Consider the following 27079-nt stretch of genomic DNA (forward strand, 5'->3'; position numbering starts at 1 on the left):
AGGAGCCCAGCTGCACCTAGAGCCCAGTTCTCCCCCAAACCCAAGGCTACCCCAGCCAGAACTTTCTGGAAGTCTCACAGCACAAAGGCCTCTGGTGGGTGGCCTGGGCCTGCCAGGTGCCTCCCTAAGCCCCTGCTGCAGCCAGGTCACCTGGAAACAGGCTGTGGAGGCAGCAGTCCAGGCCTGGTCACTGCCTTTCAGGCCATTGTCCTGCTGAGCTGCTCTTCCTACTCAGCTGATCCCCAGGAGGGTCCAGCAGAGTGGAAAATTCCAGAGGGCAGTGGGCAGTATAGTTGAAAACACAGGCTTAGCTCGCCGCCACATCTCAGACCCACCTGCAGCCCATTCCTCTCACAGAGAGGAGGTATGGGGGCAGCGACAGAGCAGGTGCCACGCCTGGCAAGAGGGCCTAGGGGACATCAGAGTCCAGGCAGGGAGCCAACAGCGAGTTCTGGGTCTCCACTCACATGCAGAGCATGCACCTGAGAAAAGGCGCCCACGCAGCATCTCCTGAGGGTCCGGTCCCAGGACTCCTGCCGCTCCCAGTGACGGAGAGAAGGCCAGGTGGGGAGCTCGGTGGACTCAGATCCCAGGCCTGGGGTCATGAGCATGTCTATTGTGTGAGCCACCAGCCTGTCCTCCATCGTGACACCAGTGACAGGACACTGAGGACTCGGTGCCCTGACCTTGGAGGGTGCAACCCCACCTAAGCCCTGTCATAGGCCAAAAGCCCTGAGCCCCGAGGAAAGAGGCCACACACTGTCCAGGTTGAATCACTGTGTTTTACTAAGTGCACAGGTCCACTGGGCATCCGACTCCTCCCCGTGGCGCTACAGCTTCCCAGAACCTCCCACGTGTGTCCCTGTCACCAGATCCCACCTCGGCCGTCCCCGGGCAGCCTGCGCTGGGCCCTCCGGGGGACACACGCATCAGCCTGATAGTGAGTGCAGTCAGTGAGTCTCAGCTGGTCCGTAGAAAACTAGATTCTTTCCCTGGGCGTCTGTCCCTGGAAAACGGACGGCACGCAGGTCACCTGTCGCGGGCGTGACAGGTCCAGGAGCAGAGGCCCGGCTGTGCTGCAGGGGCGCGGGCGCGACGGCGCTCGTCAGCACTGAAGGCATCATGACATATTCTTTGGAGCATGAACACGAACAAAAGTGCAAAGACAGCCAAGACAACAGCACAGATGGGGCCGGGGGCCGGGCCGCCTTCGGACGGCGTGGGATGGGAGCAGGGTCCCCAGGTGGGCAGGCAGGCAGAGCCCCGCAGGAGCCATGCCGTGAGGCCCCCTACCCCCTGTACTTGCTGCAGACCTGGGCCCGCAGACCCTGGATGGAGGAGGTGGCAGGGTCGCAGGTTGGTGCCTGGCAGAAGCCAAAGGGGCAGGGGGTGACCACGGTGAATTTTCGTCAACGTGCATTAAGGCAACAACTTTATGAAACTGTCAGAGCTGGACGTGCAGCGTTCAGCAAAGTCCACACACCTGCCCAGAAACCCCAGGACCGAGGGCTGCCCCCCAGGAGGGTCCCTGCCTCTCCCGGTGCCTAATCTGCCTATACTGAGGGTCTCTCCAGACAAGGCCATCCAGCCACAACTCCATCAGGCAAGGGGACCCATGCAAGTGTCCAAGATAAGAGCCACCCAACTCCTCCTCAAGACAGAGGGGTCTCTCCTCCCACAAGCATCTTTTTCATGCTCCCTACCTCCTTCCTACACTCTTCTGCCCCCAGAATGCTCTCCGCATCTGCCCCCATCCTCACAAGTCAACAGAAGCCAGCAAGCTGTGTGCCCCACCTGTGCAGCTCCAGGGGCTACAGTGTCCCACCCTGGGCAGCCGGCTTTCTAGGCCCCTTGGACAGAGGGTAGGTGTAAGCCCCTGATCCTAGCACATCACATCCTTCAGGAAACTCCCCGATCGTCTCTCCCACTTAGCACTTGGTAAAGGCCCAAGTGGAGCCCCTGGGGGCAGGAACACAAGAAGCAGCTGGCCTGGGATGGCCTGTGGCTCCCCTGGGCACTAAAAGCAAGTAGCCCGGCCCTACGGGGCCTAACATCCATCCATACACGCAGGCAGCCTGGAGTTCTGCTCAGGGGTCACAGAGGGCAGGACTGTCCACATCACTGCCCAGGGCAGTGAAGACCATGCAGGGCAGTGCCACACGAGGAAGTGTCTAATTTGGAGCCATGTGTACTGGGAGTCATGAAGCCACCCTGCTGCTCATAACTCCCCACCCCGCTGGTGGCAGGGTGCCCTGAACCCTCCAGGTGGGGCCTCCCTGCCGAACCAGCCCTCTTCACAGCCATTTATTCTGGGGACTTAGGTGTGGAACCAATGTTGACTTTGCAGCAGGAAATCCGGGCCAATGCCTCCACCAGCACCTGGCATGGTCTTGACGTCGGGGGAGCATGGAAATTAACACCAGCCATCTTACGAAGGCCTGTCTGCAGCACCCCCGCTCCGGGGCTTCAGAAGCATCAGCAATGTCCCAGGGCCACGTTCTGTCCACAAACAGCAGGTAGACGGTGTAGCAAAAAAGAGGACACTTCCCCCCATCCCGTGCTGACATCTTAGGCCCGTGACCACCCGGGTGCCCCAGCCTCGGGAAGGGAGAAGTTAAAACAACGTGTGAAAGCTGTGGGGAGCTGCTGTCTGGTGGCCGCTCCAGCTGAGTGTTAATTAGAGGGCAATGACTGGCTCTTCTCATGGGGTGGACTCCCTGGCAAATCCCCCCAAAGGAGGGTGGTGCCCCCCGGGGGGAGGGGCCCGGCAGGGAGGCCCCAGAGGGAGTCCCCTGCCCCCTGGCGGGGTTCCTTCATCCTCCACGGTGGCCATGGCTCATGCTGTCACAGAAGAGGGAGGTGTGGGGCAGAGAAGGGAGAGGGTCCTGAGGCTGGGCCACATGGCTCAGGAGGGCGGAGGGAGCCACCAGAGCCCCCACATTGCAGCTGGATGCCCACAGACACCAAGGCCTCCCTGGCCCAGCCTAGGCCATCTTGGCATCTGGACAGCCTCCGGGGCAGCTGAGGAGGAGGAAGAGGGTAGGTGGGAACCTGCATGGGCTCTGGGGATCCCCCTGAGATGCTGCCCAGAGGCCAAGAGCAGGAACCCCACCCAGGGTCAATGTCCCAGGACTGTCTGCAACTCCCAAACTCGCTGATTGCTATGGATTGAAGCAGGTAGAGACACAGCGAGTCAGACAAGGCGTCTGTATATGGGTGGGTAAGCATGTGTGCACATGGGTGTGTACGATTGTGCATACATGGGTGAGTGTGTGCACTCTGGTGTCTGGGTGAGAATGCATGTGACTCTGTGTGCAGGTGCTGTGTGTGTACCTGTGGGTGTGTATGCATGAGTGTGTATGTGCTGTATGTCTGCAGGCATGAGTGTGAGCACAGGCTTGTGCAGAGCTGGGGGAGCCGCATGATCAAGTAACTGAGATGCTTCTCTTGGGAAGCGCCTACCACACGGGCGGTGGGGCAGGGTGGGCCCGCAGCCACGGGTCACCCAGAAAGTGCAACGACTTGCCCGGAATGCCAAGCACTCTCCTGCCACACCTCCCGAAGGTGGGGCTCCTGCAGCAGCAGATGGACACAGAGGAACACATGTTGCTCGGGCTCCTGAGGAGCCTCTACCCCATCATCTCCTAAAACTGCACCCCGAAACGGTCCTCCAAGCAAAGATGAGGGGCAGGATTTCATGGAGGACGCGTCACAGACTCCTTGCTGAGCACAGCACGTGGAGAGTCAGGCCTCAACCCCTCTTGCTGCAACCTTGGAGGCCCTCCTAGCAGTGGCCTTGGCGCCAGCATCTGGCTTAGCAGCTCTGCGGACCAAGCCAGCCCCTCTGGTCACCAGGGACCCACAGCACAGGGCATGCCTGTGACGGGACATGCACCCCTCTCCAGGGGCCAAAGGCCCCTCCTACCAGGCTGGGGGCCCACGCAGGCCAAGATCTGACGTGGGTGGGTCCCTGCTGCTGGCAACCTGAATCGAACCCTCCCAGAGCCAGACAGCAACAACTGGAGGCTGGAGCGGCTGTGGATGCACTTGGTCCAGGGGCTGCCCTGCTCGTGCCCTGTCGGGGGCCTCCAACTGGTGCCTCTCTCACCCAAGATGGGGGGCAAAGGGGGCCTCCGCCCTCACCCAGAGGAGCTGCCACTTGCTGGGGTCTCTTCACACAGCCAACACTAAAGAGGGGCTTTGCTCACCACTGAAGGTCTGAGGTGGAGAACACGAAGGGGGCACAGAGCAGACACGCTGGGTGGAGGGGGCCAGTGAGGCACCACCCCCTGCCCCAGTCCACATGAAAGATTCCACAGCCAAGCCCTCCCTGGAGACTGGGGGGAGGCATCCTCGTGCCTCGGCCCTGAACACAGACCTTGGTTCTGACTCCAAGCTCGGGTCCTCCTGCACTGGGCCAGCAGACAGGTGCACATGGCTGGGACCTGCGGATCCTGGTGAAGTGGTGGGGGGGGGGGGGCAGGGCACGCACAAAGGCTGCAGTAGACACTGCTTCCCAGGGATCTCAGAGGGCCAGGACCCTAACAGCCAGGGGCATTCGACCCTCAGACACTGCTTTCAAATCCTTCCCAGAGAGCAAGCACAATCTCTCACTGACCAGGATGAACGGAAGCATCCTGAGACAGCTCAGGCTCTCCCTGGACCTGATATTTCAGGGGAAGTCACTACTTGGTAGGCTTCGCAGACCCAGCCCTGGTGCACAGGAAGGTCACTGCCTCAGAGGGCACTAGGTGCCCAGGCTTGCTGTTCTGTCACCCCAAATGCCAGATGCCCCTGCACACTGACAGCTGGGGGCCCAGGACAGGGTCCACTCTGCCTCCTGGGGTTGGACTCCTGGCTCAAAGCGACTGCCCCTCAGGCCCAAGATGAGAAGGATGGGCACCACTGTTTCCCAGGGCCCAGGGTGGGAACAGACATCTCTGATCCCAAGACACCCAGAGGTCACAGTCAAGGGCTGGTCAGTGAGGAGAGTGGGGGTATGGTCAGCCTAGGAGGGACAGGAGAGACCACCTACAAGGCAGCTCCTTCATCTCTGGACAGTGTGGGGCAGGACTCTACTGAAAGGCTGCAGCATCATCCAGCCGCGGTCCTGTCGGGAGACAGGTGAGGCAGGGTCCCTGGAGGACAGCGAGCAAATCGACTCACCATAGCCAGCCCAATCAGGACCCCAGAGCATGAGCCCAGCCAGGGGGCACCCTAGCCACTCAGCACCCCTCCCCGCAGGCAGGTCCATATCACAGTGCTGGCCACAGCATGGTGACCAGCGTCCAGCCAGGGGAGAGGGGAGAGGACACAGGGGACACCCCCCAGCTTTCAGGTCTGGAAGGGAGACCCCAAGGATCCCCTCCAGGAGCCTATGGAGCCGGCCCCTCTCCACAAGAGTCAAGTTCAGGAGCTCTGAGGCCACTCTGTTCTGGAGGGGGTCCCGAGCCTCGCCCCCACGCCCCCTTCAGGCCAGGGTCCTGAACGTGGGGCTGGCTCCTGTCACAGGGCGCTCAGAACCAGGGGAAGAAGGCGACACTGACCAGCAGCTGTGGGTGGTACCCAGGATGATGGGGCAGGACAGGAACGGGGGCAGAGACAAGCCACACGCCCTGGGCCTCAAAGCTGCTGATCCTCACAAGGCAGATCTACCCCTCGCTGCCACCCTGCCCCCAACGAAGCCTCCACCTGGCCACCGGGGGCCTATCCTCAGCCTTGACCCTGGCCTCTGTCATGCCCGGGCCAATGGTCTGCAGAGTCTCCCGAGTGGGCACGGCCAGCCGGGCTGCCCCTTGCTGGAAAAGAATTTCTGCCAACCTTCAGTGCGAGAGACTGAGGGCCACGCCTGCCCACCGCCCTGCACAGGCACCCCTACTGCCCTGCTCTAAGAAAAGGGCCCTGGAGCATCTGCCTCGAGACCAGGAGGCCAGGAGTCAGGGGGAGGCTAGCGGGTGGCCTCATTTCCGGGGCCCAGCCCAGCCCATATCACCGAAGGGGCCCTCGCCCGTGGCAGAGCGCGGCGGGGGCCCGCACGGGGTGCAGAGGTCCGAGTCCGTGTCCGACTCGCCCTCCGCGATGTAGGGCCTGACTTTGGCGCATGGAGCGACCGCCGCGTAGCAGCTATTGAGGGCATCCAGGTTCTCCTTGGACTGGGAGATGCTGAACCCACTGAAGGAGCGCTCCAGCTCCTCGTGGTCCACGGATGGAATGGAGATGGATGTGTCACTGTCCCTCAGCGCGCCCTCGTGGGGCCTGCAGGCCGGGGCATCCTCTGGCCTCAGGAACTCCGTGCTGGCCCGGTGGCCCCCGCTGTAAGCGGACAGGGACCGCTCATGGGCAGGTGGCGGCGGGATGCGCACCAGCGAGCTGTGGTCCCCCACGGGTGAGGTGCCGTGGCCTGGGCGGGGGTAACACTGCTGCTGCCACGAGGTGGACGGTGGGCACTGGGCGGGGAGCGCAGGTGGGGGTGCCGCGAAGTTCTTCTGGCCCACGGAGCTGGTGGAGCGGACGAGCTTGATGATGCAGCCGCTCCGGCCACCATGGTCCCGGCTGTCCTCGGGGCTGTGGTACGGTGGCGCTGGCTCCGGCTCCTTGGCCCCAAAGTAGGCCTCGGTTTCCGTCGGGGGGACACCCATGCGCTGCATGTAGATGTTCACCAGGAAATCCAGCTTCTTCTCCATGGACAGGACCTGTGGGAGGGGCTAGTGAGCCATGCTAGATGGTTCCCATGCTGGGGTGGGGGGTGGGGTGGGGAGGACAGCCCCTGGAGGTGGGAAGGGCTGGATGCTTCTCATGGCGGGGTCGGGATGCTCTTTGGAGTTGGGGAGGGCAGCAACGCTCCCTGGACAGGTGGGGACCCTAGACACTCCCCAGAGGTGGGGGGACACAGAATGTCACCTACAGAATTGCAGAGGCAATAGAAGGCAGGACACCCCCTCCCCCATTAGCTCAGCCTCTGACCGCCCCCATCAGGGTATGTGGCCTCAGGGCTTCAGAGCATGGACACTGTTGCTTCTATGGGCCACTCTGTGGGTTCACCCATAAAGCAAACTCCACAGGGAAGGAATCACCCGTTCCTCTCCTGGGCTTCCAGAAGCAGACCCTCAGCAAAGGGTCTTGTGTGTGGTTCCAGAGGACTTGCTCCCAAGAGAGTAGAGGAAAGTCAGACAAGGTCAGCCAAGTGGGGTGGAGAACCACCACGAAGGCCCTGCAGCAGCGCCCCCCAGGCGAGAAGAGAGCCAGCAAGCCAGTGCTTGGCCTGGGGTCTATAGGCTCTGGCCAGAAGAAGGGAAGTGCCCCAGGCCTGGGAGTGCTCACAGGGTACCCAGGGTCCAGACACCACAGCCCTCAGCTACCCACAAAGCTGGCGCACCCTCCCGCAGCAGCCGCACTGACACCACGGACCCCCAGCCTCTCACACCTGCTTCTCCACCTTCCCCAGCCTCCCCATCATGCTGGGGTCCTCGGGCAGCTCCGCCTCCGCCGGGCCCTTGCCTCGGTCTTTGTCCGCCATCGTTGGGCCACGCCCCACGATCTGGTCCACTCTGCCGGAAGAGACCCACCCCGGGCGTGAGGTCGGGTGAGAGCGCCGGGGCCCAAGGCGTCTCCTCCTGGGCCAGGCCGCAGCCCCCAGTTTCAGGCTCCGACTGAGCCAGAGACTACTGAGGGCAGCGAGGAACCAGGACAGACAGACGCCTGGCGCCAGGTCCCCGTCCTGCTCTCTGCCACCCTCGGGACCTGTCCCTTGACCGTCCCATCCCAGCGAGGCTGGCACATCAGCGAGGAGCAGAGAAGGAAGCCAGGGCCATGCACTCCCAGCTCCCCCAACCTTCCCCACCCTGAGCCCCGCCCCCACCCCAGCTCTGCTCCTGGATAACGTGCCACTGAGGCCCCGCCCACCCGGGGGTCTGGAGGGGGCGGGGCTAAAGGTGGGCAAAGGGAACCACAAAAGCGCGGTAGGGGGCGGGGTGGGGGGCGTGAGGGCTACGCTCCATGCGCCAGACGCGGGAAGGGACACAGACTAACACCAAAAACCGCCAACACACAACCAGAAGGGACAGACAGAGCCACTGCCAACCAGAAGGGGTCCCTGTGCGCTCGTGCGTGTACACGTGTGTGCTTACTATGCATGCGTGTGCGTGCTTCCATGTATGTGCGCGCACTTGTGTGAACGTGAGTGTGCCCTTATGTGCACACGAGTGGGGGATGCGGAACACAGCTGAGGTGGCCTCAAACAAGGGCAGCAGTCAGAAAAGCCAACAAGATGGGAGGGAGGCCTCCTTCCTAGAGGGGCTTCTGCTTGACCACCGTGTGAGCAGGAACGGCCCCAGAGGAGCTCAGAAGGCACCTTGAGAGCAGCAGCGTAGGTGCAGCCACATGGACACTGGGCAAAGACACTGGGGCCAGGGTGCGGCTGGCAGGACAGTGACCCGGGCACAGGCCACGCGAGCCTCATGGGCAAAGCCTCCTTCCAGGCTCCAGAGTGGGGAGGGCCGCCAGCCCCCCCAGAAGTGCCACTTGAAGCCACTGCCCCTTCCCCGGCTGCCTTCCTCACCCACAGCTGCCCTGATCGCCTGTCAGGACTCGGGGATCTGTCCTGTCTGTCGCAGGAAGCAGGAGGGGTCAGGCTTGCATCAGCCATGGGGCAGCCTCCTCATGCTCCAGTGGGCATCATGCTTGATCATGCGGGGGGAGGGGGGTGGCGGTTGGGGGGGGACGAAGGGCCCTCAGACTCCAAGCAGACACTGTGGGGACAGAGCGGGAGGAGGGCTGTCTGGTGTTCAAGTGTCCACACAGTCCAGGCACGGGCGCTCAGCGCCTTCACCCCTGCCACATGACAGGCTGTCCACCTGGCTGCTGCCCTGGGAGCCTCAGCCCAGGGTCGGCCTGGAGCTGCTGCTGGTGGGTGCTCCCTGTACCACCCCCTCCCCTGGGCCTCTGGTGAGGAGCTGGGCTTAACCCCTCGTGCCCAGTCGGCCCTTCGGCCCCTTCTCTGTGGAAGTCTGCATGTCCTCTGGCTGCAGTGGTCCGGGAGGCCTGGGGACTCCTAGGGCTGGCAGGGCCTTCTCAGCCTCTGTGCTCTGCAGCGATGCCGGAAGGGCGGGCTGCTGCCTCGGGGCACAGCTTCCTTGGGGCTGTCCTCCATGTCCTCTTTGCGGGACACAGGAAGGACAGGGGATGCGACAAACACTGTCTGGGCTGCCCTGGGTCAGGCCTTCTCCCCCCGAAACTCCTTTCTTATAGGAGAGCTGCCAGGCTGGGATGCTGAGTACACTGACCCCCGGCCTTATGCAGAGAAACCCCAGCACACAGGAGTCAGACACCCCACTCGCTCCATTGGCCCAGCGGCCAGCATCCTTGCTGGCCTTCAGGACACCCCTGGTCCTCTCTGCCAGCACCCCATATCCCTGCCCTGGGTGCTGCTCTCACAGACCTACTAGGGGCATCACAGCCATCATTTCAACCGTCCAGGGGAACAGGAAGGCTCCCACGTCTGAATTCACCACCAATGACCCTGCTCCTGCTGCCTAACACCTAACTGCCCTCGTACTCCACTCCTCTTTGACCAGGACCACCTCCTACAGGAACCCTGACTGTGGTGACAACTGGACACAAAGCCCAGGGTTCTGGGGAACCCCTGGGCGCCCCACTCAGGTTGGGGCCTTTCCTAGTCACTCTTCACCAGAGTCTAGAGGCCAGAGGACTGGCTTGGTCCATAAGCGGCACAGAGTGACCCACCGGCAGTGGTGCTGGGAGCCTGCACTGGTGCTCGGGCAGAGCCCCCACAAGGCAGGCCCTCACGTCTGAATGCATCTGGTCCCTGGGGGGCTGCCATCTACTTGTGCCCGGGGAGTGCCCCACAGCAGTCACACAGGTGTCACACGGCCTCCCCAGGACCATGCCAAGAGGAGCAGCTCAAGGGCCCCTGACCCAGCCTCCCGGGGCCTCAGAGGACGTCGCTTTGTCAAGGACAGGAACAACTCCATATCCTGTCGAGCAGAGAGGGTGCTGCCGTCATGTGGCTGGAGCGAAGGGGACTGGCATTCCACACAGACAGGCGGGGCGTGTCCTGACCTAGGTGAGTACTGGGGTGACTCTCTCGGAGGGGCCGTGGGTCCTTTGCTGGGGTACTTCTTGTGCCGGGGAGTTGAAGGGGGTGGGGGGCCCACAATCATATCTATCCTGGCGAGTAAACAAGAAAAGAGACACCGGGAAAATGCATCGTGAAGCAACATGTGGGGGGCAGCAGGAACTTGCAGAGACAAAAGGAACGACCTGCTGAAGGCCGCCCCGACCCTGGAGCGCAAGGACTCTGAGCTCCAGGACCTCGGCACCGGGCGGGTCCACAAGCTCGTGGCCCTGTCTGCCCAGGCCAGTGTCCACATGCACGGGACACAAGGCAGCTGGCAGCAAAGTGCCAAGGGTCCCAGGAAGGACATGAAGGCCCTGCCAGTGAGCGACAGACATCCAGCTCCTGCGGGGTGGGTCTGTCTCATCTGTTTTCCAGACGGAAAGGGAGGGAGAGGAGACCATCTAGGACAGAAGAGCCTGGTGAACAAAACAGCTGCTGTGACGGGTAGAGGTGGGCCAGCCACTGGGACCTGGGGCGGCCTCTCGCTCACACTTGCACACATGTGAACACACGTACACGCTCACACACTGCACATACCTGCATGTTTACATGCACTGGCACATGTCCACACACCTGTGTACACATGCACTCTCACACGTACACAACTGCATGGGCACAGACGTTCGCACAAACACACAGGTCTACTCAATGCTCGAGGAGGACACTGAGCGGCTGACCTCCTGGCCCAAGCCTGTGGACAGGAAGGGGTCAACCCCTGGCCCCACCCTAAGGGAGAGCTGGAGGCCTAGATGGACCCCTCCCCTGGAATCTCAAGCAGAACCGGGCGGACACCACCTGCCATGGGGCCAGAGGCTGGGCTGACCCCCAGTGCTGCTGCGACCATCCAGACCCCTCCATGGCCAGGGCCCAGGCTTCAGGGCCAGAGAACTGGCAGCAGCCTCAGGGGAGGGGCCTGGCCAGCGGAGGGTGAGGCCCACGCCAGGATAGACCCACGCCAGCCATGGCATCACGGGCACCACAGACACGTGTGCTCGTTTGTGTAGACAGTGCGTGCTTCTGAGCACATGTGTACTCAGTGTGCATGTGTGTGTGTGCTGGCCTATGGGACATGTGTGTGGACATGCGGCTTAGGAAACAGTTATTTGTGTATACATGTGCCAACATGCATGTGCATGTCGGAGTAGACATAGTTCTGTGTGCATGTGTGTCCTGGGTCCTCACTGTGTCTGTGTACATGCATGTACGACTGACTCCTGGAGTGAACAAGCCAGAGACGGCAGTGCCCGTGTGTGCACTGCCCCGGCCACACCAGGCACCTCTCCAGCCCCATCGCCTACTCTGGCCATAGGAATCCCTCTGCATGAGGGGAGGGAGAACCTGCCCTCCCATTCTGGAGGAAGAGGTGCCACATGGCCTAACTGCTGCCCAGCAGGCCCACAGAAACCTGCCCCTTCACCTCTCAACAGAACTAAGCTCCCCAGCTCACGTGGGCACACATACATGCAAGGACACACGACACACACAGATACATGCGTACACCCACACACTTCTGCCAAACATGTGTTGCACTCGTGTGCACACATGCACATGCATGCACTTTACACATACACACGTGTGCACACGTGTGCCTAAGGTCTACACACACGTGAGTACACGTGTGCATTCACACACGTGCATGTGCACACATACATACATACACGTTTGCCCATCATGGCAAGGGCAGAGAGAAGAGAGAGACAACAGAAAGATTCAAAAACAGACCACATGAGGACACGGCAGAAAGCCCACATGGGGCCGACGTGGGGCCAGAGAGGAAGGGCCCAGACGTGGCAGCAAGCAGGGCCAGCCACTGTGTCTGCAGCCGCATCTGCCACCACACCTCTGCCGGGAACGGGCAGCCCGCACTGCACCGGTCCCCGAACAGCACCCAGGTTTGGCCCAGAGGACCCGGCTCCGCACCCCAGGGCAGGGTGGGCCCTCTTGCCTGGACTGCAGGTTTTTGATGCGGGACAGCATGTCTAGGTGGCCGGCTGAGTACTGCTCAATCACGTCCATCACATCGTAGGGCCGCAGGCTCTCCTTGAACTTCCGCTTGGACACCAGGAACCGCATGACACTGGAGGGGTCAGAGGAGGGGCTGTGAGCCCTGGGCAGAGACCACCAAAGGCAGCCCCCAACGATCACCTAGCTGTGGCCCTCCCAGAATCTCTAGCCCTATTATCCGGGACACCCACGCCCCGTACTCCCTCCACCTTTGGGCCTAGCTGTGCCGAGGACCCTTGTCCAGTCAGGAACCCCCGTGCAGCACAGCTCCTGCTGTCCACGGCACCTGGCACCCGGGTGCAGGCGATGGCCATGACAGCAGGTGCCTTGTGAGCGGCAGGGCCCGGGCTGAAGGGGTGTCGGCCGCAAGGCATCCCCCTGGAGCCGTGTCTTCACACCCGCTCCCCAGGCCCCGCGTGCACAGATGGCTCTGTGAGAGGCAGCCAGGTCCTCACCACACGGCCCGGATGCTGACTTTGAGGCCTGGGGTCAGATCCTCTGTCACAAACTCGCAGTTGCAGCTCTTATTATCGTCCACGATGTCCTCCCCTGGGAGACTTGCTTCTGGGTGGAAGGACACAGCCCGTGAGGGGCCGGGCAGCACCCGGCGCTGCAGGGCCTGGTGCTCTGGCCCTGCAGCGCTCCAGTCCCCACTCCTGCCTTCTCAGCCTGCTTCCCTCTACTGTGCTTTACGGGGAGCGGCCACCATGAGAGTATAAGAGGGCATCACTGTGCATGGACGGATGGGCAAAACGTGGTATGTCCACACACAGGACCTGGGGAATGTCTGCCCTAAGAGCAGGGCTGCGCCGTCACCAGTACCGTGGGTGAGCATGGAGCTCGTGATGCAGGACAAGCCCGTGCAGCCCCACCTCCCAGAGCCTCAGGACAGCAGGCCTCCACCCCCGGGGCTGCCCAACCCACCTTCTGAGTTCTGCCTCGAAGCAGCACCCCTAGCCCGGAATGCCTGCCGGGCGCGGCCACGTTCCCCGAAGCTCCAGCTCTTGGGCACCTTGCTTGGACTGTCCTCCAGGCTCTGGTCGGCGCTGGGTGACCGGCGGACGGTCTGGGCCTGAGGGGACCCCTTGCCCTTGGCAGCCACGCCGCGGGGGCTGGAGAAGACACGGTCTTTCAAACTGACCTTCTGACTGCTCCCGCAAGAACCAACAGACGGACAGACACACAGAAAGACAGCAAGAGAGGTCACCCTGCAAAGAACACTCCAGCCCACTGGCTGCTGGTGGGTGGATGGGGCGCCGAGGCCATGGGGATGGGGAAGGAGGGTTGCCCGGGTGAGTGGAGACGGGTCAGCCCTACCACAGACTCCCGGGGCCCACTGGGTGCTCAGCCTGGCCGGGGACCGGTCACTGGACTCTGAAATCACTTTCAGTTACCACCCAAAGGTGCCTGAGCTCTTGCCACACTGTCCGGCCAGGCCTCCTTCTCCAAACGTCCTGGGCACCTCCTGAGGGTGGCCCCAGGTCAGGAGGGTGAGGTCTGCAGCTGACCCCTGGGCCCCTCTGCCCAACCCTGGGGAGCTGCCTGGAGGAAGAGTTATAGGGGAGGGGGAGGGGAAGCAGCACGGAGGGCAAGGGTCTGCCCACCCCTTCTACCCAGGGCGGCACAGGCTCCCCCAAACAGGACCCATCCAGGAATAGAACATTCACGCTCTGGAGAACACTTGGGGTGCCAGCCGAGCCCTGGCCAGAGGCCGCAGGGAGGGGGCAACCATGGCCATCCAGCTGCAGCCCCATAATGGGCTCCCTGCCCTCATCTCTTGGTAACCACGGAGATGGATCTGACACCCCGAGTTTGTCGGTTCTAACATCCTCCAGGCCTCAGGCAGGAGACAAAAGCAGTTGTGGTATTTACAGGTCAGGCCCAGGGCCAGGCGGCCACTCACTTCCTCCCACAGACCACCATCTGCCTGGAGGAGAGCGAAGTCCCTGTGAACTGTGAACCCATTCATGCCACCACACTGAGGGGCCACCGGACCTCCTGGAGTGGCCTCTGCACTGCCCTGGGTCCCAGGGCCTGGGGCCAGCCCACACGGGCCCCTGGCAGAGCCTCTGCTGCCCCTGGGAAGCGACCACCACAGCTGATCCCTCAAACAGTGCCAGCCCCATCACAGATGCCCCAGGTCAGCCACCTCCACTGACCCAAGGGGGACCCACAGCTGACACAGCGTCAGACGGCGCAGAGATGATGGGCCATGGACAAGAGAAGGCCCATGGCCTGGTCCACCCAGCCCAGACACTGCAGTCCAAGCTGGTGCCCCCACCTTGCCCCCAGCCAGCTGAGACCTTCTGTACTAGTTCTCAGGCCTGAGGCATGGAGCCCACTCGGAGGGGAGGTTCCCCCAGAGACTCTGGGTGCCCAGGGTCCCCTTGAGCACAGGAGCCAGGGCATTTGCTTGCTCAGGACACTAGCCCCAAGCCTGTAACTGCTGTGCCCAGCATGAGGCCAAGACAGGGGTGGGGGGCCGAGGGACCCCCGGAGCCAAGGCATGGGGGCCAGTGTGCAGATAATCTTCGTCATTCCCAAAGGAGACCACCAGGTGGTCCAGGAGAACCAAGAAGCAAGGGCCCCGCCAAGCCCTTGATGGGGACCCCCAGCTGGACTTGCTGTCCTGTACATACCAGGGGTCCCTGGAACTTGACCCCACGCAGCTGCCTGCGAGGACAGAGCCACAGGAAGGAGCCTTCCCTGGCCTCGCCCTGGCCCCGCCGTCCCATCCCTGACTCTCAGACTGCTCAGACCTCAGAGAAGCGCCCTGCTGGGGGACCATGGGTGGTGGTCTGGACTTTCTCAGTTATCACAACTCAGAGTCACAGGCACGCAGCCCCCCAGCCACCCTGATCCTTCGTCAACTCCAGGTGCTCGAGTGCCGACAGTCCTGCAGGAGTCAAGAGAGGCTCTCCCTCACCTCACAAGCCAAGGATGGAAGCAAACGCAGGGTGGGGCTCTGGACGCCTGCCCCCAAGGAAGGAGAGGGAGGCTAGCCCACCCTCCGAGTGAAGGGCATTTACACGGGGCCAGGGAGCAAGCTCAGGAAGGTCTAGGGGAGAAAGCAAGGCCCAGCCTCTCCTCTCCTGCCTGCCACCACCCCCATCCCCCATCCAGGGCAAAATCCCCAAAAGAGAAGCCAGCCATCAACAAGGATAAGCGAGGGGGCGCCCCGGCTGAGTGCCGCTATACCCTAGTCTGTGCGGCCAGGGCCCAGCTTGGAGGGAGAGGGCCAGCATCCACCGAGAGAACCGTCTGGCCCACGGCTGGACCTTGGATGTCCAGGGAAGGTGAGGAAGATGAGGGGAGAGTTGTGAAACACACATAGCGGGGCCGAGCACGGCCTGGGCCCCTGGACCGGCCATGGACACCTCTGGCCCTTCCGGTTCCCAGGCAGCCTGACCACAGCCCCCGACCTGAAAAGCCAGCCCCCTGGACACAAGCTCTGGGCAAGCAGGACAGCTTCTGCTGGGACCCCAAATCTCCCCTCCAAGGGCTGCAAGAGCCCCCCACCCCCGCAGGCCTACTTCAGAACACACAGGCAGCACGGCAGGTGCGGGGGGGTCTACCCTCCGAGCCCCTCTCCGGGGGAGCAGGATTCGGAGCATGCACGGATGCAGGTGTGCAGGCATGCCGCCCTGGAACCCCGACCTGCTGCCCGGCCCCTCCCCACGCCCACCGCTCAACATCCCTGCTTCCGGGGCCAGCTCGGACCACATGCACACGATGACTGGTGAGTGCAGCTGCCAGCACCTGCGGGCCGCACGGGGCAGGGTGGGGCGGGCAGCAGGGGGCCCAGAGCAAGCAGGAGGACAGACACTTCCACATCCCCGAGAGCAGACAGGGCACAGAGAGAGGAAACGTCCCGGCAGTCAGGGAGCCCACTGGGCAAAGGTCTGCCCTTCCACCGTCCCGTTTCCAGTCTGCCCTAAACCAGGCCTGTACGTGGGAGGAGGGAGCCGCGGACCTCGGGCTTTCTGGTGCATTTGGTGTGCCAGGACCACAGGGAGCCCGGCACACACAGGACAGAGCCGCCTCCCGCAGGCGGGCAGCGGGTGGAGGGCAGCGCCCTCCCTTGCGTAGTAGAGGTGCTAGATGGCCCAGCCATGCGGAAGTCTCGCAGGAGAGCAATCAGACCCCGGAAGGCGCGCTTTGCGGGTTCAGACCCCCTGGCCGGCCCCTCTCCTGCTTGGAGCACAGCATCGTTGGGGCATCGTTTGGCTTAGGGCAAAGGAAGGGCGTTAGCGCCGTGGCCCTGTCGCCCAGGAGGGCACCTGGGGTCAGAGGCAAGCAGTGGCTCCACGAAGGGCTGGGAGGTGAGCTGCCAATCAGAATCAGGGCCTAGGGGGCCGGACGGGCGCCAGCCTTTCCCTGGCGCATCTAGAACCTCTAATAAGCAGAGTGTTTGGAGCGGGAGGGGACAAGAGCCGTGCAGCAATGGTCGTCCGAGCGGCGTGTCCGCGGTACCTAGCGTGTCCTGGGCAGCATCCACACAGGGACTCTGCGCACCGTCTGCCTTTACTGGAAATGAGGAGAGGACAGTTAGTCCTGCGGGCGCTGGCGACCGGAGGGACCCCGGCCGGGCGCGCGGGCGTGGGGTACACCCGCCACAGAGTTCGCATGGGAGAGAGAAGTGCGAGTGAGGAGGTCGCGCACAAAGTCCTCCGTCAGCCTGGAAAAGAAAATAGTCCCTATTTTTGGAGAGAAAAAAACTTTTTTTTTCTCTCCAAAAATACCTTTTCCTTCCAGCATCTATTTGGGGCCATCTCTTTCAAAAGATGTATTATTTTTTGCTATATTCATGCCAACAAAAAAATAATACATGGGCTGGCTAAGGCTTTGCTGGTTCTACAGGGACAGGATTTCAGAAAGCTCACGTTTTCAGAGGAAAAACGTGCGAGTTTGGCTTCACAAACCAACCCAGACAGCGGCCTGATCAGAAGTGGCCCCCATTTACCCAGAATGCAGTGGCCACCTCTACCCGGAGGGGAGCCAAGGAGAGGAGGCTTGGGGCACCTGCACACGAAAGGACCGGCCACGGCCAGACCCTGGGTGAAGGCTATCCTGACCTGCGGCTAGCTGTTCAGGAAAGGCTGCCGGTGGTCAGCCTGCCCAAGACCCTCCACAAAGGCCAGAGCGAGCTGTGCATAAGAACCTGCAAGTGTGTTAATTGATCAGTCATGTCCAACTCTCTGTGACCCCATGGACCATAGCCCGCCAGACTTCTCTGTCCACGGGGTTCTCCAGGCAAAAATACTGGAGTGGATAGCCATTCCCTTCTCCAGGGGATTTTCCCTACCCAGAGATCGAACCCGGGTCTCCTGCTTTGCAGACGGACTCTTTACTGTCTGAGCCACAAAACTTTTAAGCAAAAATGAAAAGAACCAGCAAGAACGTCAAGAAACCCTTCACTTCCCTGGGGTCTTGCTCTCTGCCTCCACCTTCGAAGTTGTTGCTTCTGAGACAGTGGCTCTCAAACTGCTGTGCCTGGAAACCCGGACGCAGCCAACAGTGTTGACTCACATTCACTTAAACACGGGTGGCACCTGCCACTGTCCCAGCAAGGATGTCCCCACATTAACACCAGCAAGCCAGGGTCAAGGCTCCTCAAAGAGCTTTCCCTCGGCTTCACCGGCCTCGTCCTCCGTGGAGGACCCTGCAAGCATGTGCGCTTCCCTGGTGGGACCTTCCCCAGTTCAGGTTGTAGGAAAAAACGAACTAGAGGGCCCCCGGGGCAGAGGGGCACATCTTCCCAGGACTCAGACCACTCCCACCCCGGCCCAGCAGCCCACAGAACTCAACTTTAGGGCAAACGTGCTCTGCCCAGGCACACCCCTGAGGCAGCCACAGTTCCACCAGGGCCTGCCAGACAGATGAAGACCCTAAAGACTGGGACCTTGCCAGATCCTTGCAGGGGTCCCCAGGCCTGCACAAAGAGCCCTGCCTTGCCCCGCCTGGGGGCTCCTCCCCCAGGAAAGAGCATGAGGTAGGGTGGGATGTCTGCCCCTGGCTCTTTTGAAGGACCTCAGCCTTGAACAGATGAGCAGCCCCGCACTGCCCACCCACCATTTCCTACATGACACCTCAAGCCTGGCTTCCACGCACAGGAGCTTGGGGAGTGGCTCTCCAACTGCAGCGGTTTCTTTAGTTTTAATGAAAATTTAAACAGCCTCACGTGGCCAGAGGCTCCTGCATGAAACAAGGAAGTCTGAGAGCAGGACAAGAGCAGGGGGAGGGGGACTGGTGGTGGCCCAGCCACCCCTCTGAACACTGCTCCTTTGCTTCGGGTGGGCAGTGAGGAGCCCTGACTCCAGCCCATCGCCTCTGGGCTCTAGGCTGGCCCTGGGGTTTCCTGCCCACATTCAGCCCGGGGGGGCCTGGGCTCAAGAGGGTGGAAGAGGTGCCCACAAACAGTCACCAACACCAGACTGGACAGACACGCACCCAAACACTGCACATGGCCCCCCACGATGAAGAGGGGGCCACACGGACGGGAGCAAAGCAGCTGGGGCGCAGGGGGTTCCCCAGGCACAGGAGTAGGCAGTCAGAAACGGGGTGGATCAAAGGGCAGGTCAGAGCCACACCCGGAGCAGCACAGCCCGAGACCCCCGTCTGCCCACCCCCGCCAGCCCCACGCCTTGGTCTGACGCCCACACAGCCACAGTGCATGTCCCCACCTTGAGCTAGGACCAAGGGGTCTCCCGGCAGTGGAGGGCCCTCGCACCCACCCCATCCACCTGCTTAGGGTCCCCTTGCCGGGCAGCCCAGGAACAGCCCACCCACAGGTGTCCAGGGCGGGACCCTTTCCTGCAGACCTACTGTGCACCGGGTGCTGCACAGGGGCTCCTGGCTGCTCCAGTCGGGGCACAGAGATGCCCTGGCTGAAAGGTGTGCACCCAGGATAGGCCGGCCCTCTGTCCCAGGGCCTCAGCCTGGGGCCCCCAGGGGAAGCTGCTGGTCACAGGCAGGGACACACGGACACACGGGGAGGGAGGGAGGAGCAAAAAGCGGGGTCGAGGGGGGAGCCACAGAACGTGCCGGAGAGCCGGGGGCTCCCGTGAATCCTCACCTGGAGTCCTGCTTCAGGGTCAGCCACCTCATCCCCAAAGACAGAGCGGACGTGAAAGGGGCCCGAGAAGGGCAGTGACATGATTAAAGGCACTTGGGGGGGGCAGGCAAGATTTTCCAGATTGGGGGAAGGGAGGGCAAAAGAGGAGAGAGAGAGAGAGAGAGGCTGAGACGAAAGTTGTCTGGAGGGGAGAGGCGCGCAGGCGGCGAGCACAGGGAGCCGCGACAGGCCGGAGGGGCCGCGCCAAGGGCCAGAGAGTGCCCATTGGGCAGAGCTGAGGGCAGCCGTGCCCACCTCCTCGGCCTCAGGGTCCTGGGGGCTCACAGGAGGGGCTGATGGCAGCACCAACGGGAACCAACAAAGTGGAGCAGCCTCGGGGCTCCCCAGACACCAGGCTTGCTGCTCCCCCTCCCTGCCCACCTGACCACAGCCCCGTGCCGGGCCCGTTGGTTTGTGCCCATGAGAACAGAGGTCACTGCCCAGGATAAAGCCACTCTGGTCTGGGATCTAAAGGGTCATCTCTGCTGCTCTTTGGGCTGGTTGGAGGCAAAGCACTGCTGATATTTCCAGGTCAGCTCCAGTGGCCAACCCGCTTTGGGAACTCAGGGGTGGGGTACATGCCCCTCTCCGATGGATGCTGAAGCAGGGCTCAGCCCAATGCCTTCACAGCTGAGCAGCCTTCAGTCCAGGAGGGCAGGAACAAGCAGGCAGCATCTTTGGCCCATGGCCTGGGGGATAGGACTCCCCGTGCAGGTGTGGACATGGCACCCGGGAACCCCTGAGCTCAGAGATACACAGCAGTACATGGGCAGGTTGGAGGTCACCAGACTCGAAAGTGGTGAATTGATCTGGCTTTCTTTCAAAACTAGGAAAACAGCAGGGTGCTATCACCCTAACCCCAGCAGAGATCACCCCCGGGAGTCCCCATCTGGGGTCCCGGTCTCAAATTCACCTGAACCAAACAGAACTGCAGGGGCCTAGACAGACACGGGTAGTGCCGAGGGGGTGTGAGGCGGGGCAGGAGACCCTGCCCAAAGGGAACCCTCTCCCACTCCTCCATCCTCCAGAAACCTCCACAAATCAAGACCTGCAGGGGTGGTGTGAAGACCTCCCCTCAGAACAGCACCCCCCGCACTGCCTGACCCTGATCCGCAGTGTTTGGGACACCCCGTGGGAGTGTCCACTTGGGCCACCCTTGACTCAGAGCAGCCCAGACCCTGTGCCTGGAGCCAGTGGGACTGCTCCCCTGGAAGCCCCCCACCTCCCACCCAAGGGGCTGCAGTCACAGGCGGGCAGACAGGAGTTGTCCCTCAGCTCGGGGGCCTGGAAGGAGGCATAGACCCAGGTGCCCACATCGCCACCGGGCAGGGGTCCTTGCGCAGTGGCATTGGGGAGCATGCACAGGCCCCGCAGCAGCGCGAGCTCCACGGGACACGCAGAGAAGAGCGGAGGCGGCAGAAGGCAGGCGGGCACTGACCTGGGAGATGGCTCCGGCTGGGGCTCCTTCCTGCAAACAGAAGCACAGGATATCAGAAGCTGGCCCAGCGGTTGGACCCCACACAGGGCCCAGCTGATGCACAATGCTCCCATGGGCCAGGGCTGTGTGTGAGGGGTGCAGAAACAGCCCACACACCCCCAGGAGCTCCCCGGGGGGTCCAAGGAGGCAGATCCCGGAGGGACAGTGAATCTGGAAGGGGTCACAAGTTTTGAGACTGAGGGTGCTATGACCCCATGTTTATGGACACTTGTTTTAATCAGCATCACCAATATTAACAAACTTTGAAAGAGGCAGTGTGAAGAAAGCTCTGGAGCTGTCGAATTCCACAGTCGATACTCAGGACAGCTAAGGTCCTTCACTTAACCATATCCACGAGGACTCTTCCAGATAAGGTCATGTTCACAGGTCCCAGGACACAGATGAATCTTTGCAGGGGGGCACCATCCAACCCTCTCCAGATGCCCCACTGCTGAGAGCTCTTCAAACAGCCCTGGGCGCTGGGCCCAGCAGGCATCCTCCCCTCCTCTCCCACTGGCCAGTCCGTGTCCTCGGCAAGCCCGTCTGTGTCAAGTGCTCCGGGAGTCGCAGGTTTTGTAGTCGTGAAGGAACCAGCAGGTGCTACCCATGTGTCTCCACCCGATGCTCCAGGGTGGACTCTTCCTCTGACCTGTGGCCAGAGCACCAGCCTCCCCGCCCCATATGGAGCACCACCCCCACCCCATGCCCACCCCCAAACCAGCCGCCCTCAGGATAGGAGCCAAGACTGGTCAGCAACAGGGGAAAACCGCCAGCAGCACCAGGGCCTGAGGCAACAGGATGTGAACATCCTGAGCCATCAGGGGCCTTAGTCCAGCCTGGGCACCCCTACTGGCCCTTACGGAGCCAGGGGGGATTAGAGCCGGTGGATGCTCCCGCCCACCTGAAGGTAAGTCCGGACTTGCTCTTGAGGTTCCGCAGCAGCTCCAGCTGGTTGAGGGGTGGGATCAGTCTGCAGCAAGAGGACAGGTGAGTGAGCCCCCAACCCACCAGAGCCCCAGGGAACCCCATGCCAACTCTCACCAGAGTCCACATCTCACATGGGGACACAGGCCATGACCTGTCACAGGCAGAAACAGGAGGAGTCCATGGCGGCAGCAGACCCCCGGGGAGCCCATGCCTCCACCTCTGCGGCCCAGGCACTTTCTGTATTCCTCTGGGTTCACTTTCCCTGGGCACCTCGGCCCTGGGAGTGGATGGTACCCAGGCCATCCCTAGATGGGACACCCACGTGGAGCAGGTCCAGCAGGGCACCAGAAAATGGGAGGGCACCCTCCCCCTTCCCAACCACTGAACACCCCCTGGATTTGCAGCACAGTTGAAAATGCAGTCCCCAACATCCTAGGACTCCCAGACCCCTCTCTCACTGAGCCACTCTCTGCCAAAGCTGAGAAGGGCGGAGGTCCCAGGAAAGGACTGTGCTGGGCAGAGCCCACTGGGCGGCTCCTGGGCGACTGGTCTGGCCCTACTCTGAGTCCCATTTCCCAGATGGAGTCCCACCCACGAGGACAGCCACATGCCTGGCCTGCCTGCCAATCCAGCATTCAGCGCTGTGGCCACCAGCAAGGAAGCCAGAGGTGAATCAAGTCCCTCTGGGATGCCAGGAAGTGGTCTGTACACCTGGGAGGCTCCTGGGGAAGCCCACACCCCCACCTCCAGCTGCAGGAGCCTCACCCAGAGACTTGGGTCCCCATACTGTCTGGGGACACTTTTGTCCCTCCCCCCGCACCCCATTCCCCACTCCCCACCTGGTTCCTGGACACTTTCAACCCTCAGCTTCCATCTCGTCCATCAGTCACCCTGTCAGCTTCCAGGCACTGGTCTCTCCTTCCTGACTCAGCCTCCACCTGCTCTGACACACCCACTGGCTCTGATAAGCCCACCTGCTCTGTGACCCCCCACTGTCTGTGAACCCCCCCACCTGCTCTGACACCCCCACTGTCTGTGACATCCCCACTGAGTCCCAGGCCCCCAAACCCTGTTCTGAGCCTTCTTGACCCTGGGGACCCCTGACCCTCCCAGGCAACTGTATTCAAGCCTCTCCTGGGCATTCTCACTCTGTCCTACAGTACCACCATTCCCCACACACCCTGGCTCCAGCCCCTACCCACTCCCAACCCTTCCACGTGCCCCATGTCCCTGCTCCCCGGATGCCCATCCTCCTCTGACCCGCTCTAGTCCTTCTGCTCGGACTCCCCACTGTCTCCAAAACAGGAAGATCTCTGACCCCTTGCACCCGCAGCCCTGACCTGCCCCTGCCACTCAGTCTCCAACTTTGCTCTGGTCTCTCCCAGCTCCTCCCTGCCCAGCCGTGCCCCTAGCACCCAAAGGAACGCCCGTCCCCCAGCCCTGCCCTGGTCATTGCCATCCCAGGGGAGCAGATGTGGCCCCCCTCTCTGTTCCCTCTGCAGCCCCAGCCCCGCCAGGCCTGGATCCTGGGAACGCTCGCCCTCCTCTTCCCCCTCCCCACTCCTCTCCAAGGCTGTCCCCTGTCCTCTTAGGTCCAGACCAAGCAAGAGGCCTGGGCAGTTCAGTCGGCTCAAGCCATGGGTACAGGAGAGCCCCAGGATGGACACTGGGGCAGAGCTGGTCTCCTCACTGCCTTGAGCACCCACCATGGCCTGGAGCAGAGACCCCGGGCAGCTGGACCCAGTCAGCCCCCACACGTGGGTCAAGGGCAGGGACACGCAGTTAGGACGCCATGCCTTGGACACAGAGCGGCAGGGGACAGAACACAGACGGGCAAGGACGTGCAGGCACCACACACTCGAGGGCCACGCACACACAGTCCAGTCGTGGGGGACGAGAGTGCAGCGGGCGACAGGGGTGGGACACACAGGAGCGAGCAGTGTTAGTCTAGGGGTCAGCTGGCTGCGGAGGACACCACCAGTCCCCAGGCCCGGGGCTGGGCAGGGGTGTCTCCCCGGACATCGGTGGATGTGGTGCTGCTGGAGTAGGTGAACCAAGGGGCTGCTGGTCTGGGAGGAGCCTGTCAGGGTCTGAAGCAGGGTCCCCCCACCTGGAGCCCCAGGAACCCGGGTCAGCAGCCAGGAAGGATACTGGTCCCTCACCACCCCGCCTCTGGGGGAGGGGTCAGGCCCTCCTGCCTGCGGACCCTGGCCCTGCCTGGCCCCCTCTTCCCTTCTGGGAGCAGAGGATTAATTCTGACAGGTTCCCACAGAGGGCACCAAGGGAGGATGAGAGATCCCTGCTCTGCAGGGCGGAGTACGGTGCCACCACTCTGAGGGGAAAGGCAGGGCCTACAAAGGGCACAGGGGACCCTTCCTGGAGCAGCTTGGCACCCTGGTCTAGACAGGGGACCCCAGGAAGTGAGCTGTCTGGTGCAGACATGGTCAGTGGGGCTACATGGATGGGCCACAGAACCCTCTGTCCGCGGCCTCGAGTCTCACTCTCACTGCAGTGGGAAGACTTGGGGCTGGGGGAGTGGATGCAGAGAGAGAGAGAGACCCCAAGCCCAGAGCAGTCTGCCAGGACTGGGGGCTAACTGGGAGTGCCCCAAACTGGGACAGCCAATACTCCGTCTCCACTACCTCTGCACTGGGCATAAGTGGGGCCCCGGGGGCAGGGTGGAGGCGCAGGGGCAGGACCCCAGCCACTGAGACAGGCAGGAAGCAGAACAAGGGACAGAAAACACCTGGACAGACAGTTCCAGCACAAGAAAGCAGCTTGGGGGCGGGGGGCAGTCAGGAGAGGGGACCAGGGGAGCGAGGAGGGGGCATGTGGCTCCAAGTAGGGGCCACAGGCTGGGCAGGGCTGGCTCAGGGGGCCCCGGGACAGTCCCCAACAGAACAGAATCACACTACACACTTTCCGCCCATGCAGTCCTACCTGGAGGCCCCGTAGGTTTGAGTTTGCGAGCTTTCAAGTGTTTTTCACACACACACAAAGGGAAAGGAACAGAAGATTGTAAAAGAACGGGAGAAGAAAAAGGAAATGAAAAAAATAGTCGAGGAAAGTGGGGGAAACAACAGAACAAAGAAAATTAGCACGAGGGTCGGTCCTGCCTTGAGGACTGGGAACACAGGGCCTGGGGTAAGAGCGAGTGCCCTTGGGCCCCCGGCACCCCAAGACTGAGTGTCCCTGGGAGTGATGGTGGGTCAAATGCTGGAGAGGGGAGTGGGCAGCACTGTCTCCCAGGTGACAGATCCTGGGAGAGGCAGGTGGGGACCTGCAGGAGGACTCTGCCCCGGTGAGGGCTCCATTGGGTGGACACTCAGGGGCAGGTAAGGGGACTCTTCTGGCTGAAAGGACCCAGAGTTCAGCGTTCACCGGAGGGCATCTGACCTTCATGGACTCTGGCCAGGCCCCACCCTTCTCACCTCGGACCTCATTCTGAGCCCGGGCCTGGCACCAACACACCCCAGGGGCAGAGCCTGGAAAGGTGCCCACTGTCCATGTGGCCCCCAGGGGGGCTCCCCAGGACCCTCTGTCCCCCGCAGGGATCGTGGGAGTGTCTGCTCCTTGTCCTGTTGGGGCCTCTCTGTGGTCCGGGGGTCTCTCCTTCCTCAACAGAGACCCTGGCCCTCACTAGGGGTCAGAGGGTCAAGGTTATCCTTTTGCTTCTAAACACAGGGCCCCCCACCAGCGGGGCTGCACCCGGCTGCCGTCCGTGGAAGCAGCCGCATTTACCTCCGTGAGCTCAGGGGGCCGTGTCCACCAGACTCACACACTACACCCCTGACAGCAAGGACACTAAGCAGGGGGCGGAATGAAGGTGAAAAATAAAAGCCGCAAACTATAAAACAGAGAACAAAGTTAATAAAATAAATCACACACGACTCGTTTCTGAAAAGTACATGTTTTAAAGAAAAAGAAACAAAAAGCAAACAAAATGATGAGCAACTGAAAACGGGGATTAAGGACAAATGGGGGGCACACCCAGGCAGCGTGGGGGGCGCAGAGGTACCTGTACATGGGGACGGTCACCGTGCGCTCGTAGTACTGCCACGTGGAGTGCAGGTCCGTGCGCGACAAGTTGGTGGCATAGAACCTCCAGGCGGACTGTAGAGAGGAGGGGGGTCAGGCGCCGCTAGGGGCCCTCCCGCCTCTCCCGGGGCCTCGCTCCCACGCATCCCTGTGCACTGGCCTCTGGACAGCAGCCCAGTGTCGCTCCCATCCCCATGGGCCACAGTCACCTCTGCAGAGTAGAGCTGGGAGCGGGGACCCAGCAGTGAGTCCGCACGGAACTCCAGTTCTTTCCCTTCCATCTGTCCCACCTAATGCCTGGCAGCCATCACTCGGCATCATGGTCACCTTCCTGCCCTCCCCGGGGGACAGGAGGTGAGGGCCAGAGCCAAGGACATGGGCCGCATCCTCCACTGTAAGGCTGAACCCCTGCAGGGCCTGGCCTTTACACCAGCCTTGGCCAGGCCTGGCCTCTGCTCCCAACTCTCGTTAATCAGAGTAAAATACACATAACGTAAAATTCACCCTCTTAAAGGGCACAGTTGATTGGCGCTAAGCTCGTTCCTGATGCTGTGCAAATGTCCCCTTGACAAACACCACACTTTCACCACCTCAAGACCAAGGGCCCCCAACCCACCAGCATGACTCCCCACTCCCTCCACCCCTGGCCTGCCATCCCTGATCTGCGTCAGTCTCTGCGGTTCCCCACTCTGGACACTTCCTAGCAATAGAATTTCAGTGGCAGGCCTCCTGGGTCTGGCTCCCTCCGTTTAGCACGTTCCCAAGGCCTGTCCCTGGTGGAGCCCATGTCCAAGCCTTGTTCTTTTTAAGGCCAGACATATTCAAGCATGGGGCTTCCCAGGGGGCTCAGTGGTAAAGAATCTGCTGCAATGCAGGAGATGCAGGTGCAATCCCTAGGAAGATCCCCTGGAGAAGGAGATGGCAACCCACTCCAGTATTGTTGTCTGGGAAACCACATGGACAGAGGAGCCTGATGGGCTACAGCCCATAGGGTTACAAAGAGTCAGACACAACTGAGTGACTGAACAACAAGATTCGAGCCTGTGGACGGACCACACCTTCTGCACCCTTTCACTGGCTGAGGCAGTGTTTCAACCTTTGGCTCCTGTGAATGGTGCCATTGTGAACACCTGCGTGAAGGACTGTGGCTAAACACCTGTTTCCAGTTCTGTTGGGTGTTCACCTAAGAGTGGGATTGCTGGGTCGTGTGACAGGTTTAACCTTTGGAGGAGCCACTAAACTGTCTTCTACAGCAGCCACACCATTTCACACCCACTCCCACAGCGACGTATGAGGGTTCTGACTTCACATCCTCATCAACACTTTTTTTAAATTGTGACCCATCCTGGTGGACATGAAGGACTTTTGCTTTGCATTTCCCCCA

The 27079-nt window shown here is 61.8% G+C and overlaps 1 protein-coding gene across 12 annotated transcripts in view; it reads right to left on the bottom strand.

The window, feature by feature from the left end:
* Positions 1-762: 762 nt before the first annotated feature.
* Positions 763-27079, bottom strand: part of KCNQ2 (potassium voltage-gated channel subfamily Q member 2) — a 48708-nt gene continuing 22391 nt past the window's right edge. The window contains exons 8-18 of one of the 12 annotated variants that reach the window (XM_086332831.1): positions 25676-25770; positions 24598-24627; positions 21632-21700; positions 20692-20721; positions 16613-16666; positions 13064-13287; positions 12595-12703; positions 12081-12212; positions 10078-10185; positions 7424-7547; positions 763-6692 (exon numbers count right to left, since the gene is read on the bottom strand). In XM_086332831.1, coding sequence (XP_086188957.1) covers positions 5961-6692; positions 7424-7547; positions 10078-10185; positions 12081-12212; positions 12595-12703; positions 13064-13287; positions 16613-16666; positions 20692-20721; positions 21632-21700; positions 24598-24627; positions 25676-25770 — 1707 coding nt within the window. In that variant the 3' untranslated portion in view covers positions 763-5960. The remainder of the gene's footprint in view (positions 6693-7423; positions 7548-10077; positions 10186-12080; positions 12213-12594; positions 12704-13063; positions 13288-16612; positions 16667-20691; positions 20722-21631; positions 21701-24597; positions 24628-25675; positions 25771-27079) is intronic. The other 11 variants (XM_086332832.1, XM_086332820.1, XM_086332819.1 and 8 more) reach the window with 11 other exon arrangements.

The sequence above is a fragment of the Bos grunniens genome, chromosome 13 (assembly GCF_055505025.1).
Source record: "Bos grunniens cultivar Pamir isolate PY7600 chromosome 13, Bosgru_T2T1.0, whole genome shotgun sequence".
Classification (NCBI taxonomy): domain Eukaryota; kingdom Metazoa; phylum Chordata; class Mammalia; order Artiodactyla; family Bovidae; genus Bos; species Bos grunniens.